The sequence below is a fragment of the Dasypus novemcinctus genome, chromosome 6 (genome assembly GCF_030445035.2).
Source record: "Dasypus novemcinctus isolate mDasNov1 chromosome 6, mDasNov1.1.hap2, whole genome shotgun sequence".
NCBI classification, from domain to species: Eukaryota; Metazoa; Chordata; class Mammalia; order Cingulata; family Dasypodidae; genus Dasypus; species Dasypus novemcinctus.
In genome coordinates this window covers 81,148,668-81,167,384 of record NC_080678.1, presented here as the reverse complement: position 1 = coordinate 81,167,384, position 18,717 = coordinate 81,148,668, and the positions used below count along the sequence as shown (strand labels likewise).

The 18,717-nt window shown below is 37.9% G+C and overlaps 1 protein-coding gene across 3 annotated transcripts in view; it reads left to right on the top strand.

Moving 5' to 3' along the window:
* The window catches only part of ASCC1 (activating signal cointegrator 1 complex subunit 1), a 112,793-nt gene that overhangs the window by 58,647 nt on the left and 35,429 nt on the right, over nt 1-18,717 (top strand). For all 3 annotated transcript variants that reach the window (XM_058298994.2, XM_058298996.2, XM_058298995.2), the window contains exon 7: nt 4,866-4,985. In XM_058298994.2, the coding sequence (XP_058154977.1) occupies nt 4,866-4,985 (120 nt within the window). The remainder of the gene's footprint in view (nt 1-4,865; nt 4,986-18,717) is intronic.

Here is an 18,717-nt window from a genome sequence, read left to right as displayed (position 1 = left end):
TTTCCTCCCTGTGTCTCTTGTTGTGTCTTCTTGTTGCGTCAGCTCACCGCGCCTGCCTGTTGCATCAGCTTGCTGTCTTCTTTAGGAGGTACCAGGAACCTCTGATCCCTGTTTTGTTGTTTCTTCCATTGTGTTCTTTTCTTCTTGTGTCTCTTGTTGCATCATCTTGTTGTGTCAGCTTGCTGTACCTGCCCATCATGCCAACTTGCTATCTTCTTTAGGAAGTACTGGGATTCAAACCAGTGACTCCCATGTGGTAGGTGGGAGTCCAGTCACCTGAGCCACATCCACTTTCCTTTCCTTTTTTTTTTTTTCTTTTTTAAGATTCATTTTATTTATTTCTCTCCGTTTCACCCCATTGTTCTGCTCTCTATGTCCATTTGCTGTATGTTCTTCTGTTTCTGCTTGTATTCTTGTCATGCGGTACTGGAAAACTATGTCACTTTTTTGTTGCTGTTGCATCATCTTACTGTGTCAGCTTTCCATGTATGTGGCACCACTACTGGGCAGGCTGCACATTTTTTTGCACGGGACTGCTCTCCTTGCGGGGCACACTCCTTGTGTGTGGGGCACCCTACGCGGGGGACACCTCTGCGTGGCAGGGCACTCCTTGCGCATGGCAGCACTGTGCGTGGACTGGCTCACCACAACGGTCAGGAGGCCCTGGGTGTAGAACCCTGGACCCTCCATATGGTAGGCAGATGCTCTATCAGTTGAGCCACAACCGCTTCCCTCCTTCATTTTTAAAAGACTATTTTGTTAGCTGTAGAATTCTTAGTTAACAATTTTTATTTCAGTACTTTAAGTATGTCATCCTGCTGCCATCTTGCCTCCATGGTTTCCAATGAGAAGTTGGCACTTTAACTTATTGAGGCTTCCTCATAGATGACATGTTGCTTCTTTCTTATAGCTTTCAGAATTCTCAATTTTTGGCATTTGGCAGTTTGAATATAATATGGTGTGCTGTGGGTCTATTTGTGTTTATCCTTTTTGGAGTTTGTTGAGGTCTTGGATGTATATATTCATGCCTTTTGCTATATTTAGGAAGTTTTCAGGCATTATTTCTTTGAATATTCTCTCTGCCCCTTTCTATTTCTCTTCTGGGACTCCCACAATGTGTACATTGGTATGCTTGATGGTATCAACCATCAACAGTTACCCTAGGCTATGTTCACTTTTCTCCATTCTTTCTTCTTTCTGTTCCTTAGACTGGATGCTTTCAATGGTCTTATTTTCACATTAAGTGATTCTTTCTTTTGCCAGCTCCAATTTGTTGTTGCACCTCTCTAGGGAATTTTAATCTGTTACTATGGTCTTTAGCTCTGTTTGGTTCCTTTTCAAAACTATCAATTCTTTATTGATATTTTCTTTGTGTTCATCTATCCTTTTTCTGATTTCCTTTAGTTCTTTGTCCATGTGTTCCTTCAGCTCTTTGAGTGTGACCATTTCTTTAAAGTCATTGGAATGTCTTCTCATTGATTTTCCTTATTGATGGTTTCTACTGTTTTAAGTTTTTCCTTTTGCCTGGGCCATCACTTCATGTTTCTTTTGAGTGTTTCATAATCTTTTGTTGAAACCTGGACATTTTGATGTTTTAATTTGTATGCAAATAGTGTTATGACAGAGCTTTCCTTGAATGTCAGGAGCTAACCAAAAAAGGGGGGGAAAGGGGAGAAAACACCTTTCTCAGTTGTTGCAAATTGACCTGTGGGAGTGTTCTCCTTTAGGATTTATTCATACAATGAGTTTAGAGAATAGCTTAAGGCCAAAGCCTAGCGCTGCTCTGATCCTTTCTCCCCCTGCCTCTTGTCTTTGCCACACACTTGTGGCCCTGGGAATTACCCCATTTAGGTGGAAAAGGATCTTCCCACTTCTCTAGGAAACCATTTCCTCTTGGTCCTGGGCACTGCCCTATGTATCCTATAGTCAGCAGTCCCTTGCCCCAGACAGCCACTTGACTGCTCTCCCGCAGTGAGAACTCTGTGAGCTGCTTTCTTTATGCAGAGCAAGTTCTGGGACAGTGAGCCCCTCAGGCCACCGCTGGGCAGATTGGGCCAGGCATGCATGCTCCCAGTATGAGCAAGAAGGTTGTTCTGCTTCCTCTGGAACCAGGACCAGGGATGCCTGCTGGGAGCATCGGCCAGGTCCCTGCTGAGCCAGTGAAGGTGGGAGAGAAGCCAGCCAGGTGCCATAAGATTCAACTGCTTTTAAGTAGTTTTTTTCTTGATCTGGCACTTGCCCTGTTATTGCAGTCCTTTAACTTTTTTCTGGAACTTTGAGAAAGATGTTTCTACTAGTTCTTGCTGGTTGGTGAAACTACTGTGGGGAAACAGAGTCCTGAAGTATCTTATTCTGCCATTTTGATCAGGGCAGGGGCTTATATGTTTGCTTTTAATTTTTAATTTTGAAATAGTTTCAAATTTCCAAAAAAGTTACAAATGTGGTACAGAGAACATCTATATACTCTTTACTCAGATTTATAAATTTTTATCTTGCTACATTTATTTTTTTATTCTCCTTCACACAAATTATTATTATTATTATTATTATTGATTTGAGATTAGGCTACAAACATCTGTTCTTTTACCTCTTGATGCCTCATATGCATTTCGAAGGAACAAGGATACGCTCAGGAAATTTAGTATCAATGCAAAAATTTTTTTGAGTGTGTGTCTGACTTTAAACAACACTCATTTATTATCTGGAGGTCAGAAGTCCAGATGGGTCTCACTGGGCTAAAATCAAGGTGTCAGCAGGGTTGTGTTCCTTCTGGGGGCATTAGGGGAGAATCCATTTCCTTGCCTTTTCTAGCTTCTGGAAACCATCTGAATTTTTTGGTTTATGGTCCTTTCCATCTTCAACTGGTTAAATCTTTTTTTTTTTTTTAATATAGCTTTTTGTTGAAATATTTTGTTTTTACTGAGATATAATTTACATATCGTACAATTTTACTATTTAAAGTACAATTTTTAATGTATTCACGGAGCTTTGTAACTATCACCACTATCAATTTCAGAACATGTTTAACCCATTAGCAGTCACTCCTTGTTTTCCTCCAACGTCTCCCATTAGTGGCAACCACTAATCTGCTTTCTGTCTGTGTGGATTTGCCTCTTCTGGCCATTGCATGTAAAGGGAACCGTATAGTATGTGATCCTTTGTGATCGGCTCAATCCATGTAGTAGCATGTGTGAGCACTTCATTTCTTTTTATTGTTGAATAATATTTCATTGTATGGATATATCAATGCAATACCTTAATCTGCTCTATAGTCCGTATTCTGATTTTGTCAGTTGTCTCAATGATACCATTTATGCATTTTTTTTTGTCTTTCTAATGTTGGTTTATTGAATCATGATTCAAGCTAGGTCTACACATTGTAGATTTTGATTTCTCTTAAATCTCTTGATCTTTAATAAGCCTCCCTTTCTTCTCTGCCTTGACCATTTATTTTTTTAAGGAACCAGATCATTTGTCATATAAGATTTTCTACGTACTTGATTTATCTGATTGTATCATCTTAGATCTAGAAGTTCAGTCTAATTCAAGTTTGGATTGTAAGCAAGACCGCTTCATAGATTCTGTGTACTTCCTATTGAAACATGTCAGTAGGACATATTGTCTAGTTGTCTTCTTTTTTTGTGATGTTAAACTTTTTGAGTAAGTTCAGGTGTGGTCAGCCTCATCCTCCATAAACTGTTTATAGAGCTCCCCTTAATAGTGTTTCCTAATTTATATTTTCCCCCAGCATTTTGCCTAAGTTTTAGCAGTCATTGGTGATCATTGCCTAAATTCATTATTTCACTAGGATTGCAAAGTGGTGATATTGTAATTTTGTCATTCCTTTTGCATTTATTAGTTGGAAGTCTTCTGTAAAAACTTAACTTCATCAACTATTTGGTTTTGTAGCTGGAGTCATAATTGTTTCCTTAGGACGAGCTCCTAGGAATGTAATTGTTTTGGGAAAGGGTGTTTTGCTTTGTTTTATACTTTATTGAAGATTTTTAAAAAATAAAATAAAATTTAAATTTAATTGCTCTTAAGATGTGATACCAGTTTACACATTCACCATTGGCAGAAGAGTAAAATATTGTTTGCAGCTTGTAGTAATAATGAAGTAAAACCTGACATATGAGGCGGCGGACTTGGCCCAGTGGTTAGGGCGTCCGTCTACCACATGGGAGATCCGCGGTTCAGACCCCGGGCCTCCTTGACCGGTGTGGAGCTGGCCATGCGCAGTGCTGATGCGCACAAGGAGTGCCAGTGCTACACAGGGGTGCCCCCGCGTAGGGGAGCCCCACGCGCAGGGAGTGCGCCCCATGAAGGAAGCGTGAAGGAAGGTGCAAGCCTGCCTGGGAGTGGCCCCGCACACATGGAGAGCTGGAGAGCTGACGCAGCAAGATGATGCAGCAAAAAGAGACACAGATTCCCGTGCTGCTGACAACAGAAGCAGACAAAGAAAAAAAAAACGCAGCAAATAGACACAGAGAACAGACAACAGGGTGGGGGGAGGGGGAAGGGGAGTGAAATAACTATATCTTTAAAAAAAAAAAAAACCTGACATATGAGCCAACACAGTGAATGTGTTTGTCAATCAGAACCAGCATCCCATTGCTTTTTCTGTTAGGAAGTGCTAATAAAATGGTATTGGGAAAAATATAGTGTGACTTGGGGAATATTTTCTTGTTTCTAGGTTGTCTACAGTACATATTTATTAATTTTCAAATTAGAAGGACAGTTAGATAATGTTTAAATTTTTTTCATTTTTGTATTTTGACTATGTATATTAAGCATATTTCAAAAATATAATAGCCCTTTTAACTTAAACAAATACTTTAAAAATCTAACTTTTTTTTCTTTTGCAGTGACATTTCTGGGGGCAAACCTCTGGAGGCAGAGATGGCAGGGATAGAATACATGAATGATGATCCTGGCATGGTGGATGTCCTTTACGCCAAAGTCCACATGAAAGATGGTTCTAACAAGTATGTTTCTGGAATGCTTCTTTGTTTCCAGTAGAGGTACCCAAAAGCATCCCTAAAAAATGCTCACTATTTTAAATTTTTGTTAATACCACATCTAGGGATTTATAGTCTGTAACCCAGTCTGTTTCTGAACTTCACTTCAGTTTCCAGAGCCATCTGATGCTAGCTATTGCCATTTTTTAGTTGACTCAAGGCCTTTGGTAAGCAAAGTTACCACTGAACCAGAAAACCTCTAGAGAAAACTTGAGTCTCTAGGCTGGCATCTCAATTCAATTGGAAGTGAATTTTTAGGCGAAGGGAGGAAAAAATGGTATAGAACTAACTGATGAGTGTTGGTTTTTTTGTTTTTGTTTTTGTGGACCAATATTTTTTTCTTTACCTAGAACCTGGCATGCATCTATAGGACATATTACTGACCCTGCCATAAAATCCAGTGTCATATACTAGGGTATCCTAAAACATTTCTACCAGCCTGTAATTTGATTCCTGGCATGGATCATTTGTATTCTAAGTCATTACTATCCAAATTACTTTAACATGTTCTAGAGCTACTGTGTATGGGGTAGACTATTTTTCAGCTTCTTAAACAGAAACCATGAATACTCTAAGAACAATTCCCAAACTTTTTAATCTCAGAATACCTTTACATTCTTAAAAATTATTGAGGACCCCAAAGAGCTTTTCTTTACATGGATTATATCAGTATTTACCTTATTAGGAATTAAAACTCAGAAATTTAATAAATATTTCTTAATTTAAAGGGGGGTGGATGTAGTTTAAGTGATTAAACACCTGCTTTCCATGTAAGAGGTCCCAGGTTTGATCCCTAGTACCTCCTAAAAACAAAACAAAACAAAAAACAGCTCTCATCGAGGAGGTGATAAGCTTAGTGGTTTAGTACCTGCTAAACCCCAGTACCATACACACACAAAAAAAGCCATATAAATAAAAATAATAGTAGTAAAATCATTTCTTTTTTTAAAAAAAAAAATTTATTTATTTATTTATTTTATTTTCCCCTCATCCCCCATTGTTTAAACTCACTATCTGCTTTGTCTTCTTTTTAGTAGGTACCAGGAACTGAACTTAGGGTTTCCTATGTGGGAGGGAAATGCCTAATCACTTGAGCCACTGCCGCTCCAAAAATCATTTCTTATTTACATAAAATAATATACTTTTCATGAAAAAGAAATATTTTCAAAACCAAAAAAATTTAGTGAGAAGATAGGCATTTTACATTTTTGTAAACCTCTAGTGTCTGGCTTAATAGAAGACAGCTAACATTCCCATACTGCTTCTGTGTTCAATCTATTACAATATGTTGTTTTGATTGAGGTATATAAGAAAATCTGGCCTCACATAGATAAGTAGTTGGAAAAGGGGGTGAGAGTATTTTAATGGCCTTTTCAGTTAATTGTGGATATTCTTTGACTTGACAAGACAGGTTTTTAAAGATTGGTTGCAATGTGGGATCTGAAAGCACATCAAGTGAACATTGAAAATGTTCATGTTCTGTTACATTTAATCCATTGGTCTGTCTTGCATTTTGACTGGATGTTTTTCCATGCACATTTTGTAACATTGGCAATTTGGAAAATATTGGTTCGTTGAGTTATGCAGATCTTCCAAATGTTGACACATTTCATTGTGCAGCATAAAAAAATATGTTAATATCACCACCAATCTCATCAGAAAAATCTCTTTTGGGAAGCTGTCAAACTCATGGTGTCATACAAGTTTTCCAAAATTCTGATTTTCACTCAAAAGTTCAAATTTTATTGCAAAAAAATATTGATAATCATCTTTCTTGAAGGTCTGTTTTGAAAAAAATGTCTCCCATATATCGAAATCTGAATAACCATAATTTGTCCGTTGTTTTTTTTTTTTTAGATTTCTTTTTTGTTTCTCCCCCCTTCCTACCCCCCCCCCCCCCCCCGCCATTATTTGCTCCCTGTATTCATTTGCTGTGTGTTCTTCTGTGCCCGCCTGCATTCTTGTCAGCGGCACTGGGAATCTGTGTCTCTTTTTGTTGTATCATCTTGCTGAGTCAGCTCTCTGTGCAGTGCCACTCCTAGGCAGGCTGCGCTTTTTTCATGCAGGGTGGCTCCCCTTGAGGGGTGCATTCCTAGTGTGTGGGACTCCCCTACACGGGAGACACCCTTGCGTGGCACGGCACTCTTGAGCTCATCAGCACTGCATGTGGGCCAGCTCACCACACGGGCCAGGAGGCCTGAGTTTGAACCCTGGACCTCCTATGTGGTAGGCGGACACTCTGTCAATTGAGCCAAATCTGCTTCCCTGTCAGTCATTCCTTTAAGTAAAAATGGCATTCCATGAACAAAGAAGCTAGTTCAGCTCACAATTCAAACAACCTCACAAGTGCCTTTCAAGATAGCCATCTGCTTAGGTATATAGCCAGGGTATTTTAAGCATACTGCCAGTTTTATCACACAGAATATTAAAAAGATGTGTATTCAAGGGTTGAGTTTTAATAAAATTTATCATTTTTACTGCTTCATGAAGAATAAATAAAACTGGCTTTTTTTCTCATTATAATGCATAGTGAAGACAAATGAATATACTACTAGTACAGTTTGATGACTCTGTCTTAATTTGTGCGAAGGTGACAGGATTTTACCTTCCATTGCCTTTTTTTTTTAAGATTTATTTGTTTACACTCCCCATCCCCCTGCCGCTTGCACTTGCTATTTGCTCTCTGTGTCCATTCGCTGCACATTCTTCTGTGTCTGCTTGTCTTGTCTTTAGTAGGCACTGGGAATCGATAAAATGGAACCTTGCGATGTGTGAGAGAAACACTCAGTTGCCTGAGCCACCTTAGTTCCTTGATTTATTGTGTCTCTCCTTTGTGTCTCTTACTGTTGTGCAGTCTTGGTGGACAAGTTCTAGGTGCTGTGTCGGCCAGCTTGCTTTCACCAGGAGGCCCTGGGAATTGAATCTGGGACCCTCCATATGGTAGACGGGAGCTCAATCACTTGAGCCACATCTCCTTACCCTTTCCATTGCTTTTGCACCATCATTGCAATTGTTATCACAATGAAAAGGAAAATAACATCATATAGATACTATAAAAATGTTTTTGACCTTGTGGATCCATAAATCTTGGGGACCTCCAGGCATCCACAGTAGTCTACATCGTGAGAACTGCTGAGCTAAGTAACGTTTTATTTATTTATTTTTTAAAGACTTGTTTATTTATTTATTTCTCTCCCCTTCTCCCCCACCCCCCTCTGCCCTGGTTGTCTGTTCTCTGTGTCTATTTGCTACATCTTCTTCTTTGTCCAATTTTGTTGTTGTCAGCGGCACGGGAATCTGTGTTTCTTTTTGTTGCGTCATCTTGTGTCATTTCTCTGTGTGGGCGGCGCCATTCTTAGGCAGGCTGCACTTTCTGTCGTGCTGGGTGGCTCTCCTTACAGGACGCACTCCTTGTGCATGGGGCTCCCCTATGTGGGGGACACCCTGCGTGGCACGGCACTCCTTGCACACATCAGCACTGCGCATGGGCCAGCTCCACTCGGGTCAGGGAGGCCCTGGGTTTGAACCACGGACCTCCCATGTAGTAGATGGATGCCCTAACCACTGGGCCAAGTCCGCTTCCCAATAAGGTTTTATTTTTAAATTTTAAGATTTTGTAGTTTCCAGAGAAATTATAACTAACTTGGTTAGCTGTTCTTCTTGCCTGGCGTTGTACTTAGTCTGTATTATCTCCATTTCATCTCCACAGCATTCGAATAAGAAGGATAACTTTTATAATGCCCATTTTTTGGAGGTTTAGAAAGCTTGAAATAACTTGACTAAGGAGCACGTAGAGAGCAAAGCCATACTTTGAATCACTAGGCCTTAGTAAAGAGGGTTTTCAGTGTGTGCACACTAGGTTGAGTAGGATAGATATGCTTCAATTCTTATTTCTGGAGTTAAATGGAAAATCCTGACCCACTTTTTTTAATGTGGTACAATTCACAAAACATAAAATTCACCATTTTACTCATTTTAAAGTGTTCACTTAAGTCTTTTTCAGTACATGCACAATGTTGTGCAGCCATCACCACTACCTAGTTCCACACCGTTTTCATCACTCTGTAAGGAAATTCTGTATCTAATAAGTAGTCCCACAGATCCAGCCCTTACAAATTTTGTATAGCTCCTGTTGTCAAGGCTTCATAAGTTAAAAGGTCTTATGAAATAGTCACTGAATCTTCTAGTGTGCATCAACCAAGAACATTTTCTTGTAATTCTTGTCTCTCTAAACTGCTTCTGTTTTTCTCCTTTCTATTGCCCATTTCTCCTCCACAAGAAGTGTATTTGTGTTATTTCTAAAAGATTTGTAAATTCTCCACCCCAAATCTACGGTGTCTACACCTCTTATTCAATTCAATTTTAAAACCATTTGAATGCCTTCTTTTGCAAGGTTGTGCAAATTGATACAGTGTTAAGTAGATCTGGCCCTGTTTTTAAGGACCACTCAATCATTTGTGTTTCTTTATGTAAGGAGGCGCTGCTCAATACAAGAGGCATGGGGGTAGGCATATTGTAATAAAAATGCAAACATTCGCTTTCTTCATGTGGTTTTATATATTGTAAATCAAGAAAATTTCCTTAAAATCATTGAATGTGAAGTACCTGACCTTTAAAAAGATGGAACCACTTAGATCAGATATTTCCTCTGGAAACAGAGGCTGGGGCAGTGTAGTTGTACTTACTGATACATCTTTAGATTTCATATTGCGTAACGAAGTAAGGAATTCCTTTATTCATTACTGTTGCTGAGACTTATGTAGTTTTGAACACAGTGGCTCTTCTGGATTGTCCTTCTTGCATCTCAAACCTTCTGGATTCATTTTCCTTTTTTACTGAAATATGCCCTTTAGAAGTTCCTTTATTGCAGATATCTCATGGTGATAAATTATCTCAGTTTTTGTTCATCTATAAAGGTCTCTATTTTACCTTTGTCTTTGAAAGATGTTTTTTTCTGAGTATATAATTTCAGGTTGACAGTTGTTTTCTCTCAACATATAGAAACTATTATTCTGCTGTCTTCTGGCATCTGTTGTGACTACTGAGAAATCAACTGTTGTAATAGTCAATCCTTTGTAGGTGATTTCTTTTAAGATCTTCTCTTTGTCTTTAGTGTTCTGTAATTCCATTATGATTTACCTAGGTATAAATTTCTTTTCATTTATTCTTCTTGTATGGGAATGCTTCTTCTCTAATCTATTGCTACTACCTCAACCCAAGTCCCTCTAATTTCTTCACATGGCCATCTCGTATCACTCTACCTGTCTCTCAGTGTGCCCCATCCATTCCTAATAATTGCTAGGCTTTTTATTACTCAGTGCCCTAGATTTTCTTTTCTTTTTGTCTAGAACAGCCTTCCCACTACTCTTTGCCTGCTGAATTCCCACTCCTTTTAGATCTCATTTCAAGTATCAGTTCCTTAGAGAGGCTTTCCTTGACCCCCTAATCTAAATTGCTATTTTATTTTCTCTCTTCTTCTGTAGAGCACCATTTTCCCCCTGTTAAATCTTTATTACACTTGGAAATTATATATTTATTTATGGCAAGTATTGTCTGTGTAAAGTTATATTAAGAGAAATTAAAAAAAAACGATAGAACTAAAATATCAGCATTTAAGTCAGGACCAAGGGAATTCTGGAGTTGAGATATTATTTAATTTTAGACTTTGCTACGCTAAATATATATAGTAAACGTTTTTTTTCATTTTTATTTTTTATTTTATTATTTTATTATTTATTTATTTCTCTTCCCTCCCTCCATTGTCTGCTCTCTGTATCCATTTGCTGTGTGTCCTTCTGTGCCTGCTTATATTCTTGTTATGCGACTCTGGGAACTTACTCTGGGACCTTCTGGAGTGAGAGAGAGGTAATTATTCTCTTGCGCCACCTCAGCTCCCTCATCTGCTGCGTCTCTTGTTATCTCTCTTCTGTGTCTCTTTTTGTTGTATCATCTTGCTGTGCCAGCTCTCCGCGTGGTCCAGCACTCCTGCATGGAGCAGCACTCCTGCGCAGGGCAGCACTCCTCATGGGCCAGCTCACCACACAGGCCAGCATGCCTTCAACAGGAGGCCCTGGGCATCGAACCCTGGACTTCCTATATGGTAGACGGTAGCCCAGTTGCTTGAGCCACATCTGCTTCCCTATAGTAAACTTTTAAAGGTAATAGAGTGGCTAAATTGCAAACAAGTAGAAAAGAGAAAAAAAGACAAACACAAAATTAGTCCAGAAGGGACAACCATAGAAAAAGTAGGGGAGCCCCACGTGCAAGGAGTGTGCCCATAAGGAGAGCCGCCCAGCACGAAAGAAAGTGCAGCCTGCCAAGAATGGCGCCGCACACACGGAGAGCTGACACAACAAGATGACGCAACAACAACAGAAAAGAAACACAGATTCCCAGTGCCGCTGATAAGAATAGAAGAGGTCACAGAACAGGCAGCAAATGGACACAGCAGACAACTGGGGGGGCGGGTGGTGAGGGGAGAGAAATAAATAAATAAATCTTTAAAAAACAAACCAACAAAAAGCCCAAATGGGTTCATATCCACAGGATCAGAGGTAAGGATTTGAACATGTCTATGTAGGGGATGTGATTCAATCCATAACACACTTAATAAAGCAGCCTTAAAGTAGAGTAAGCAAAATTTGAATAACTAAATTTTTAACAAGTCTTCTTTTTAAATTAATTGATTGATTTTTTTAGAGAAATTATAGATTTACTAAAAAACCATTCTGAAAGTAGATTTCCCACACACACCCTTCCCCAATTTTCCCTGTTACTAACATTTTGCATTAGTGTGGTACATTTGTTACAGTTGATGAACCAATATTATTATAATTATATTACTAATTAAAGTCCATAGTTTACATTCGGGTTCACTCTTTATTTTGTGCAGTTCAATGGAATTAAACTTTTTTTTATTGTGGTAACATATATACAACATGAAGTTTCTCATTTTAACTGCTTTCAAGTGTACAATTCAGTGTTAATAACATTAACAGTGTTGTGCTACCATCAATACCATCCATTACCAAAATTTTTTCCATCACTTCAGACAGAAACTCTGTACCTGTTAACATTTAACTCCCCATTCCCCAACTCCTACCCCTACCCTAAAATTAATTGCTTATTAGGGAGAAGTGGAGAAATCCATCCAAGGAGGAGGAGATTGCAATATGCGCTCTTAATTATTGATAGGTCAAGCAGAAGTAAAATCATAAAGATATGGAAGATTTAATAGTCAAGCTTAATCTAATAGTCTGTGGAATATTTTACTCATCTATTAGAGCATTCATCTTTTTTTCAAGCACGTGAAATAGTTGAAAAATATTGATCACATGTTAGATCATAAAGTCAGACTTAATACATTTGAATGAGTTGGTATGTTATGGACCACATTTTCTGACCATGATGCAGTAAAGTTAGAGATTTGTCACAAAAAATATGAATTTTTTAAAAATACTTATGTATTTGGAAATTTAAAAGCCCTTCTGAGTAACCTATGAGGCAAAGAAAAAAATCATAATAGTAATTTGCAATATTTAGAACTGAATAACAGTAAAAATATTACATCTTAAAATTTGTGGGATAAGGTGAAAGTGGTATTAAAGGGAAATTTAGGGAAACGGACTTTGGCCCAGTGGTTAGGGTGTCCGTCTACCATATGGGAGGTCCGCGGTTCAAACCCCGGGCCTCCTTGACCCGTGTGGAGCTGGCCATGCGCAGTGCTGATGCGTGCAAGGAGTGCCCTGCCACGCAAGGGTGTCCCCCGCGTGGGAGAGCCCCACGCGCAAGGAGTGCGCCCGTGAGGAAAGCCGCCCAGTGTGAAAAGAAAGAGCAGCCTGCCCAGGAATGGCGCCGCCCACACTTCCCGTGCCGCTGACGACAACAGAAGCGGACAAAGAAACAAGACGCAGCAAATAGACACCAAGAACAGACAACCAGGGGAGGGGGGGAAATTAAATAAATAAATAAATCTTTTAAAAAAAAAAAAAAAGGGAAATTTATAGGCTTAAATGCCTATGTTAGTGAATCTGGATACCTAAAAATCTTACCAGTTCTCTCTGGAAAGCAAGTCATTTTTCTTTTAGCTTATCTGTTTTTTGTTTTTAACAATGTTGGTGTAACAGGCAATTGTTGTACTTGTGCAGTTGTACTTGGTATATGTGGTTAAGTCATTGAGGTCAGCAGTAATTAGTAGGTGGTTGTAAGTGTTGGAATTGTGGTTTGACTCCGCTCTGTTTGACTGTGTTCGTGATGGCAGAAAAAAAGAATTAAGAATCAGTATATGTAGACTGCTCTTTCTTTGGTGAAAAGGTAAGAGATGTGATTTTATTAAGTAAATGTGTATATTTGTGTGCGTTTAGGTATATGTACCTGCATTAGAGTTAAATTCCACAAGTGTGCAGCCCAGCATCACTACACATCAAGTTACCTGTCTTCCTTTCACAGCCAAGCTGCTGCTTTTACATTGTTTTCTTTTATAAAAGGAAAGCCTGACAGATAGGTAAAGTGAAAATAAATAGCTCCCTTTCTCCCTGCCCTGACTCTCCTATTTTTCCTTCCCAGAGTATATAGTGCTAACAGTCATTGTGCAAATGGATGACATTATACATACTGTTCTGCAGTTCATTCTTTTCATGAAAAATGACTTAGATATTACCTTTGTGTCAATGTGTATTGATAATATGAAATACTGCTAGATCAGACTTTCTAAGACACAGCGTATGAACAACAGGACTTTGCTTACAAAAATCCCACCATTTTACATAATTTTTAAAAATTATTACTTTTAATGTTTTATTGTATTAATATGTATACAACTCAGAAACTCTCATTTTAACCACTTTCAAATGTACAATTCAGTGGTATTAATTATATTTATGATGTTGTGATACCGTCACCACCATCCATTACTGAAACTTACTCATCACCCCAAACAGAAATCCTGTACCCTTTAAGCAATAACTCTCCTCCATTCCGCCCCATGTTTTCCCACATCTGCCCTTGATAATTTGTGATCAACTTTCTGTCTATGACTATGCTTATTCTAGGTATTTCGTATAAGTGAAATCATACAATTTTTGTCCAATTTGTATCTGGCTTATTTCACTAACCTGATGTCTTCAAACTTCATCCGTGTGCAGCATGTGTCAGAACTTCCTTTTCTTGGCTGGATTATTTTCCATTGTATGTATATATCACATTTTATGTATTTGTTCACTTGTTGATGGACACTTGGCTGCTTCCACCTTTTGACAATTGTGAGTAATGGTTATATACCTAGAAATGGAATTGTGGGTCCTATGGTAATTATATGTTCACCTTTCTGAGGAATCACCAAACTGTTTTCTACAGTGGCTATACCATTTTACATTCCTATCAACAATGTACAAAGGTTTCTGTTTCTCCACACTCTTGCCAACACTTGCTATTTTCTGTTTTCTTTTTTTAAATAATAGCTGTCCTAGTAGGCGCAAGTGGTATCTCTTTATTGTTTTGATTTGCATTTCCTTGATGGCTAATGATGTTGAGCATCTTTTCATGTGCTTATTGGCCATTTGTATATCTTTTTAAAAAGCGTCTATTCAAGTTCTTTGCCACCTTTTAATGAGGTTGTTTATCCTTTTGTTGTTAAGTTTTAGCAGTTCTTTTTATATTTTGGGTATAAAACTAGTAAGAGATACATGATTTGCAACTATTTTCTCCTGTACAATAGGTTTGTTCACTTTCATCCTTTCATGTATAAAAGTTTTACATTTTGATGAAGTCCATCTTATTGCCTTTTTTTCCTTTTGTTGCACATGATTTTGGTGTCATAGCTAAGAAATCACAGCCAAATCCAAGGTTATGAAGGTTTCCCCTATGTTTTCTCTGAAGAGTTTTATGGTTTTAGCTCTTATGTTTAGGTCTTTCAGCCATTTACAGTTAATTTTTCCAAATGGTGTGAGGTAGGGGTGGGTCTACCTTTATTATTTTGTTTGTTAATTTTCAGTTTTTCCAGCATCACTTGTTGAAGATATTGTTCTTTCTCTGTTTAATGTACTTCGTAACCTTGGCAGAATCTGTTGGCTGTAGATACATGGGTTCCTTTCTGTACTTTAAGTTCTATTCCATTGGGCTCTTTGTCTGTCTTCATGCCAAAACCACACTGTTTTGATTACTGTGGCTTTGTAGTAAGTTTTGAAATTGGGAAGTGTGAGACCAATTTTGTTTTTCTTTTTCAAAATTGATTTGGCCCCTTTTGATTCCATATGAATTTGCGAATTGTCTTACCATTTCTGCAAAAAAGACAGTTGCAATTCTGATAGGGATTGTGTTGAGTCTGTAGGTTGCTTTGGGTAGTATTTTTGTATCATCTTTTGAATTACACTTCATAGTCCTCAATCTAGCATTCTAGACCTCCCAGGATGACACTAACTTCAAATTTCAACTTTATCTTCCACTTAGGTCTTGTACCTGACCTAAGCCCCAGCCAGCTTCAGTACTGATGATCTTTTGTGTCTTTGATAGTGTTGTTTCTTGTCACAAAAATTTTCCTCATGTTGTTCATCTTTTTTTTTTTAATCCCCTCCTTGTGGCTTTTTTTGTGTGCTGTCTGCTCTCTGTGTCCATTTGCTGTGTGCTCTTCTGTGTTTTTGCTTGTCTCCTTTTTTGTTGTTGTTGTTGTGTCACCTTGCTGAATCGGCTCTCCATGGCGCTTGTGGGCTGGGCAGCTCTCTGCGGTGCTTGTGGGCCAGCCTGCCTTCACAAGGAGACCCCGGGATGTGAACCCAGGGCCTCCCATATGGTAGACGGGAGCCCAACTGATTGAGCCACAGCTGCTTCCCTGTTCCTCATCTTTTTGTGTCCAAATGCTGTTCTTTCTTCCTGTGCTTTCATCTTTTCTGAAGTAGACCAGAAGATTCTTGAGGACAGGGAGTATATCTTATTCAGCATGGTTTATCCCGTACCTTTTATAATACATGGCTCATGGTAGATGTCCAAGGAAGTTTGTTATTTATTTAAGCCCTTTAAATCATTTAGTTGATAAACAAAGGTGAATTCAGTGCCATTAGCTCCTTGTCCTGTGCCCATCCTCCATGTAGCCTATTCTGGTCTCAACCTAGTTATAATCTCTTACACTTTTAAATCACCCCAAGAACTTTGTGTTGTTTATGTCATTATCAAAATCTATTAAAAAGAAAGATTTGAAGATGCTTTGCTGTTGGCTTTGAAGATGAAGGAAGGTCCCAAAGAATGCACAGTAAGGAAATCTAGGAATGAAGCTCTGGGACCTGAAAAAGGCAAGGTAACAGATTATCTCCTTTAAAGCTTCCAGAAGGAACCAGCCCTGCTGACACCTAGGCTTTTAGCTCAGTAAAACATTTCAGACTTCTGGTCTCTGGAGTCATAAAAGAATAAATTCGTGTTGTTTCAAGCCAAAAAAGAAAAAAAAAGAAAACTGTTATCTTAATAGAGTGTATGCTCCATAGTAACAAGAATTATGTTTGTTTAGTTTTTTATTCTTGTAGTGCTAGCATCATGTCTGTATACAGTAAGCACTCAAGAGCTATTAGTTGAAAGAACAATTAAATTGGTAAGAGAAAAAGCTAAAAAAACAAATGTCGGAAACTTGTACTTTGTAGTGAGTCAATAATCATTCTGCACTACAACTCCATATCTGTAAAAATCTGGAATGCTTGAACTTTGTAGCACTTACAGGCCTTTTAAAGAAGAATTTAGATTAATGCATTGATAAATGCTTTTCTTTTTAAGCCCAAAGCACTGTCTAAATAATAAAGCTGCATAAGAATAATTTATTACTTTCTTTACAGCAACCCTAGTTTATTTTTACTTATTAGGCAGCAAAGGCATAGAGAAGTTTTGTGGCTCATTCACAGGCAAACAGGGAAAGATCAATGAAGTAAGAATTGAAAGAATATACTGTTAGAAATATAGTGACATATTGTCAAATATAGGATTCATGATATCAACTTGAAAATTTTAGTGATTGTGTCCAAATACCCTTAAGTTCCCTTAATAGAACTGTAAAATATATGCCATCTATGAATTCCTTCATGCTGCATGCAACAGATATTTATTAAGCACTGATTATGTGCCATCCAGGCATTAAATTAGATGCAGGGATAAAGCATTGAATAAGGCAAAGATCCCGTCTGTCTGGAGCATGAAGTGAATTGATAACAGAGTAGAACCTCTTTCCAAGAGACTTGGATTATGGTCTGTTCTTTCACTGACTGAGCAACTTAACCTGTCTGTGCTTCATTTCCTTCTGTGTAAAATGAGCAGTTTAGATTAGTACCTTCTTTTTTAATCCCCTAATTTATTTTTATTTTTTTTAACTTTATTTTTAGAGAAGTTTTAAATTATAGAAAATATAGGGGATTCCCATATAACCTGTCCCCTCCTCCTTCCACATTTTCCCCTTAATAACATCTTTCATTAGTGTGGTACATTTGTTACAATTGATGAATAAATATAGAAGCATTGCTTCATTTGAAGCATTGCTTCTTTAGTTTACATTGTGGTTTACACTTTGCACCATACAATTGTATAGGTTTTGACAAAATGTATAATGGCATGTATCTGTCATTGCAATATCATGCAGAACAATTCCAATGTCCCTGAAATGCCCCATGTTCCACCTTTTCTTCCCTCTTCCTCCCTTCAGAATCTCTGGTGACCACTGTCTATATGTCAGTGTTACAAGTTCTTGCATTACTAGAATAATAATAAGTCTACTTTGGTAGATTAGAACTTTTGAAAGGACTTTAGTTCCTTCAAAGTTCTGAGTCTTTAAATTGGGTAGAATCCTAGTTTACAGGAAGACAAAATGGTTCCTTTCATTTAATCTATTTAATCTCTTAGTATTTCTTGCTCCCTGTTTCTATATAGCTGAACTCTCTACCCACTTTTTTTTTTTCAAATAGAGGAGAGGGAAAAGTGAGACATCATTCTATTGTGATTTGTAATTGAGGTGGACTTTGTAGTGCATGATTATGTTCAGACTTAAGTTATGGTGTAATAATTAGAACTATTTCAAAATCTTTATGGTTCTGTGAGGTGTTAGTTTATCAGAAACTTTTAGACCCAATGTAATGTAGATCTTTGCTTGGAGATCCACATGCACAGTTAGTGTATTTTTTTTTTTCCCTTAGGTGTTGAGGGACAAAATTGTTTTCTTGAATAAGTCCTCTTTCTCCATCCTTACCAATACTTTGTTGGTTAACCTTTCTCATCTCATATTTAAAGTACCCTAAAAGGTATTTAAAATGATATTTTAGAAAAAATTTTAATGGCATGGAAAAATATTTAGAGTATATTAAATGAAATATGCAGGTTATAGAAAAATAGGTTTTTTTGTCTTTTTAAAATCAATATATATTTAGAAGAAGACTAAAAGAATAAAAAAATTAACAGCGCTTCTCTGGTGAGGTTATGTTTTCCTCTTTATGCTTTTCTGCATTTTCCATATTTTCTGTATGAATATGTATTATTTTTACAATCAGAAAAATTAAGGAAATTATGTAAGTAAACAGAAAATGAGTGCCATAGCTCTCTTAACTGATTTCTATACCTTTAGTTTTTCTCTGTGTATCTTGCTTCTTAAAAACCCTCACTGGCTTCCCATGGCCCACCAAAGAAGAGTCCATCCCTGCCTGACCCACAGGGGTCTCTACAACATGCTATCATCCTACCC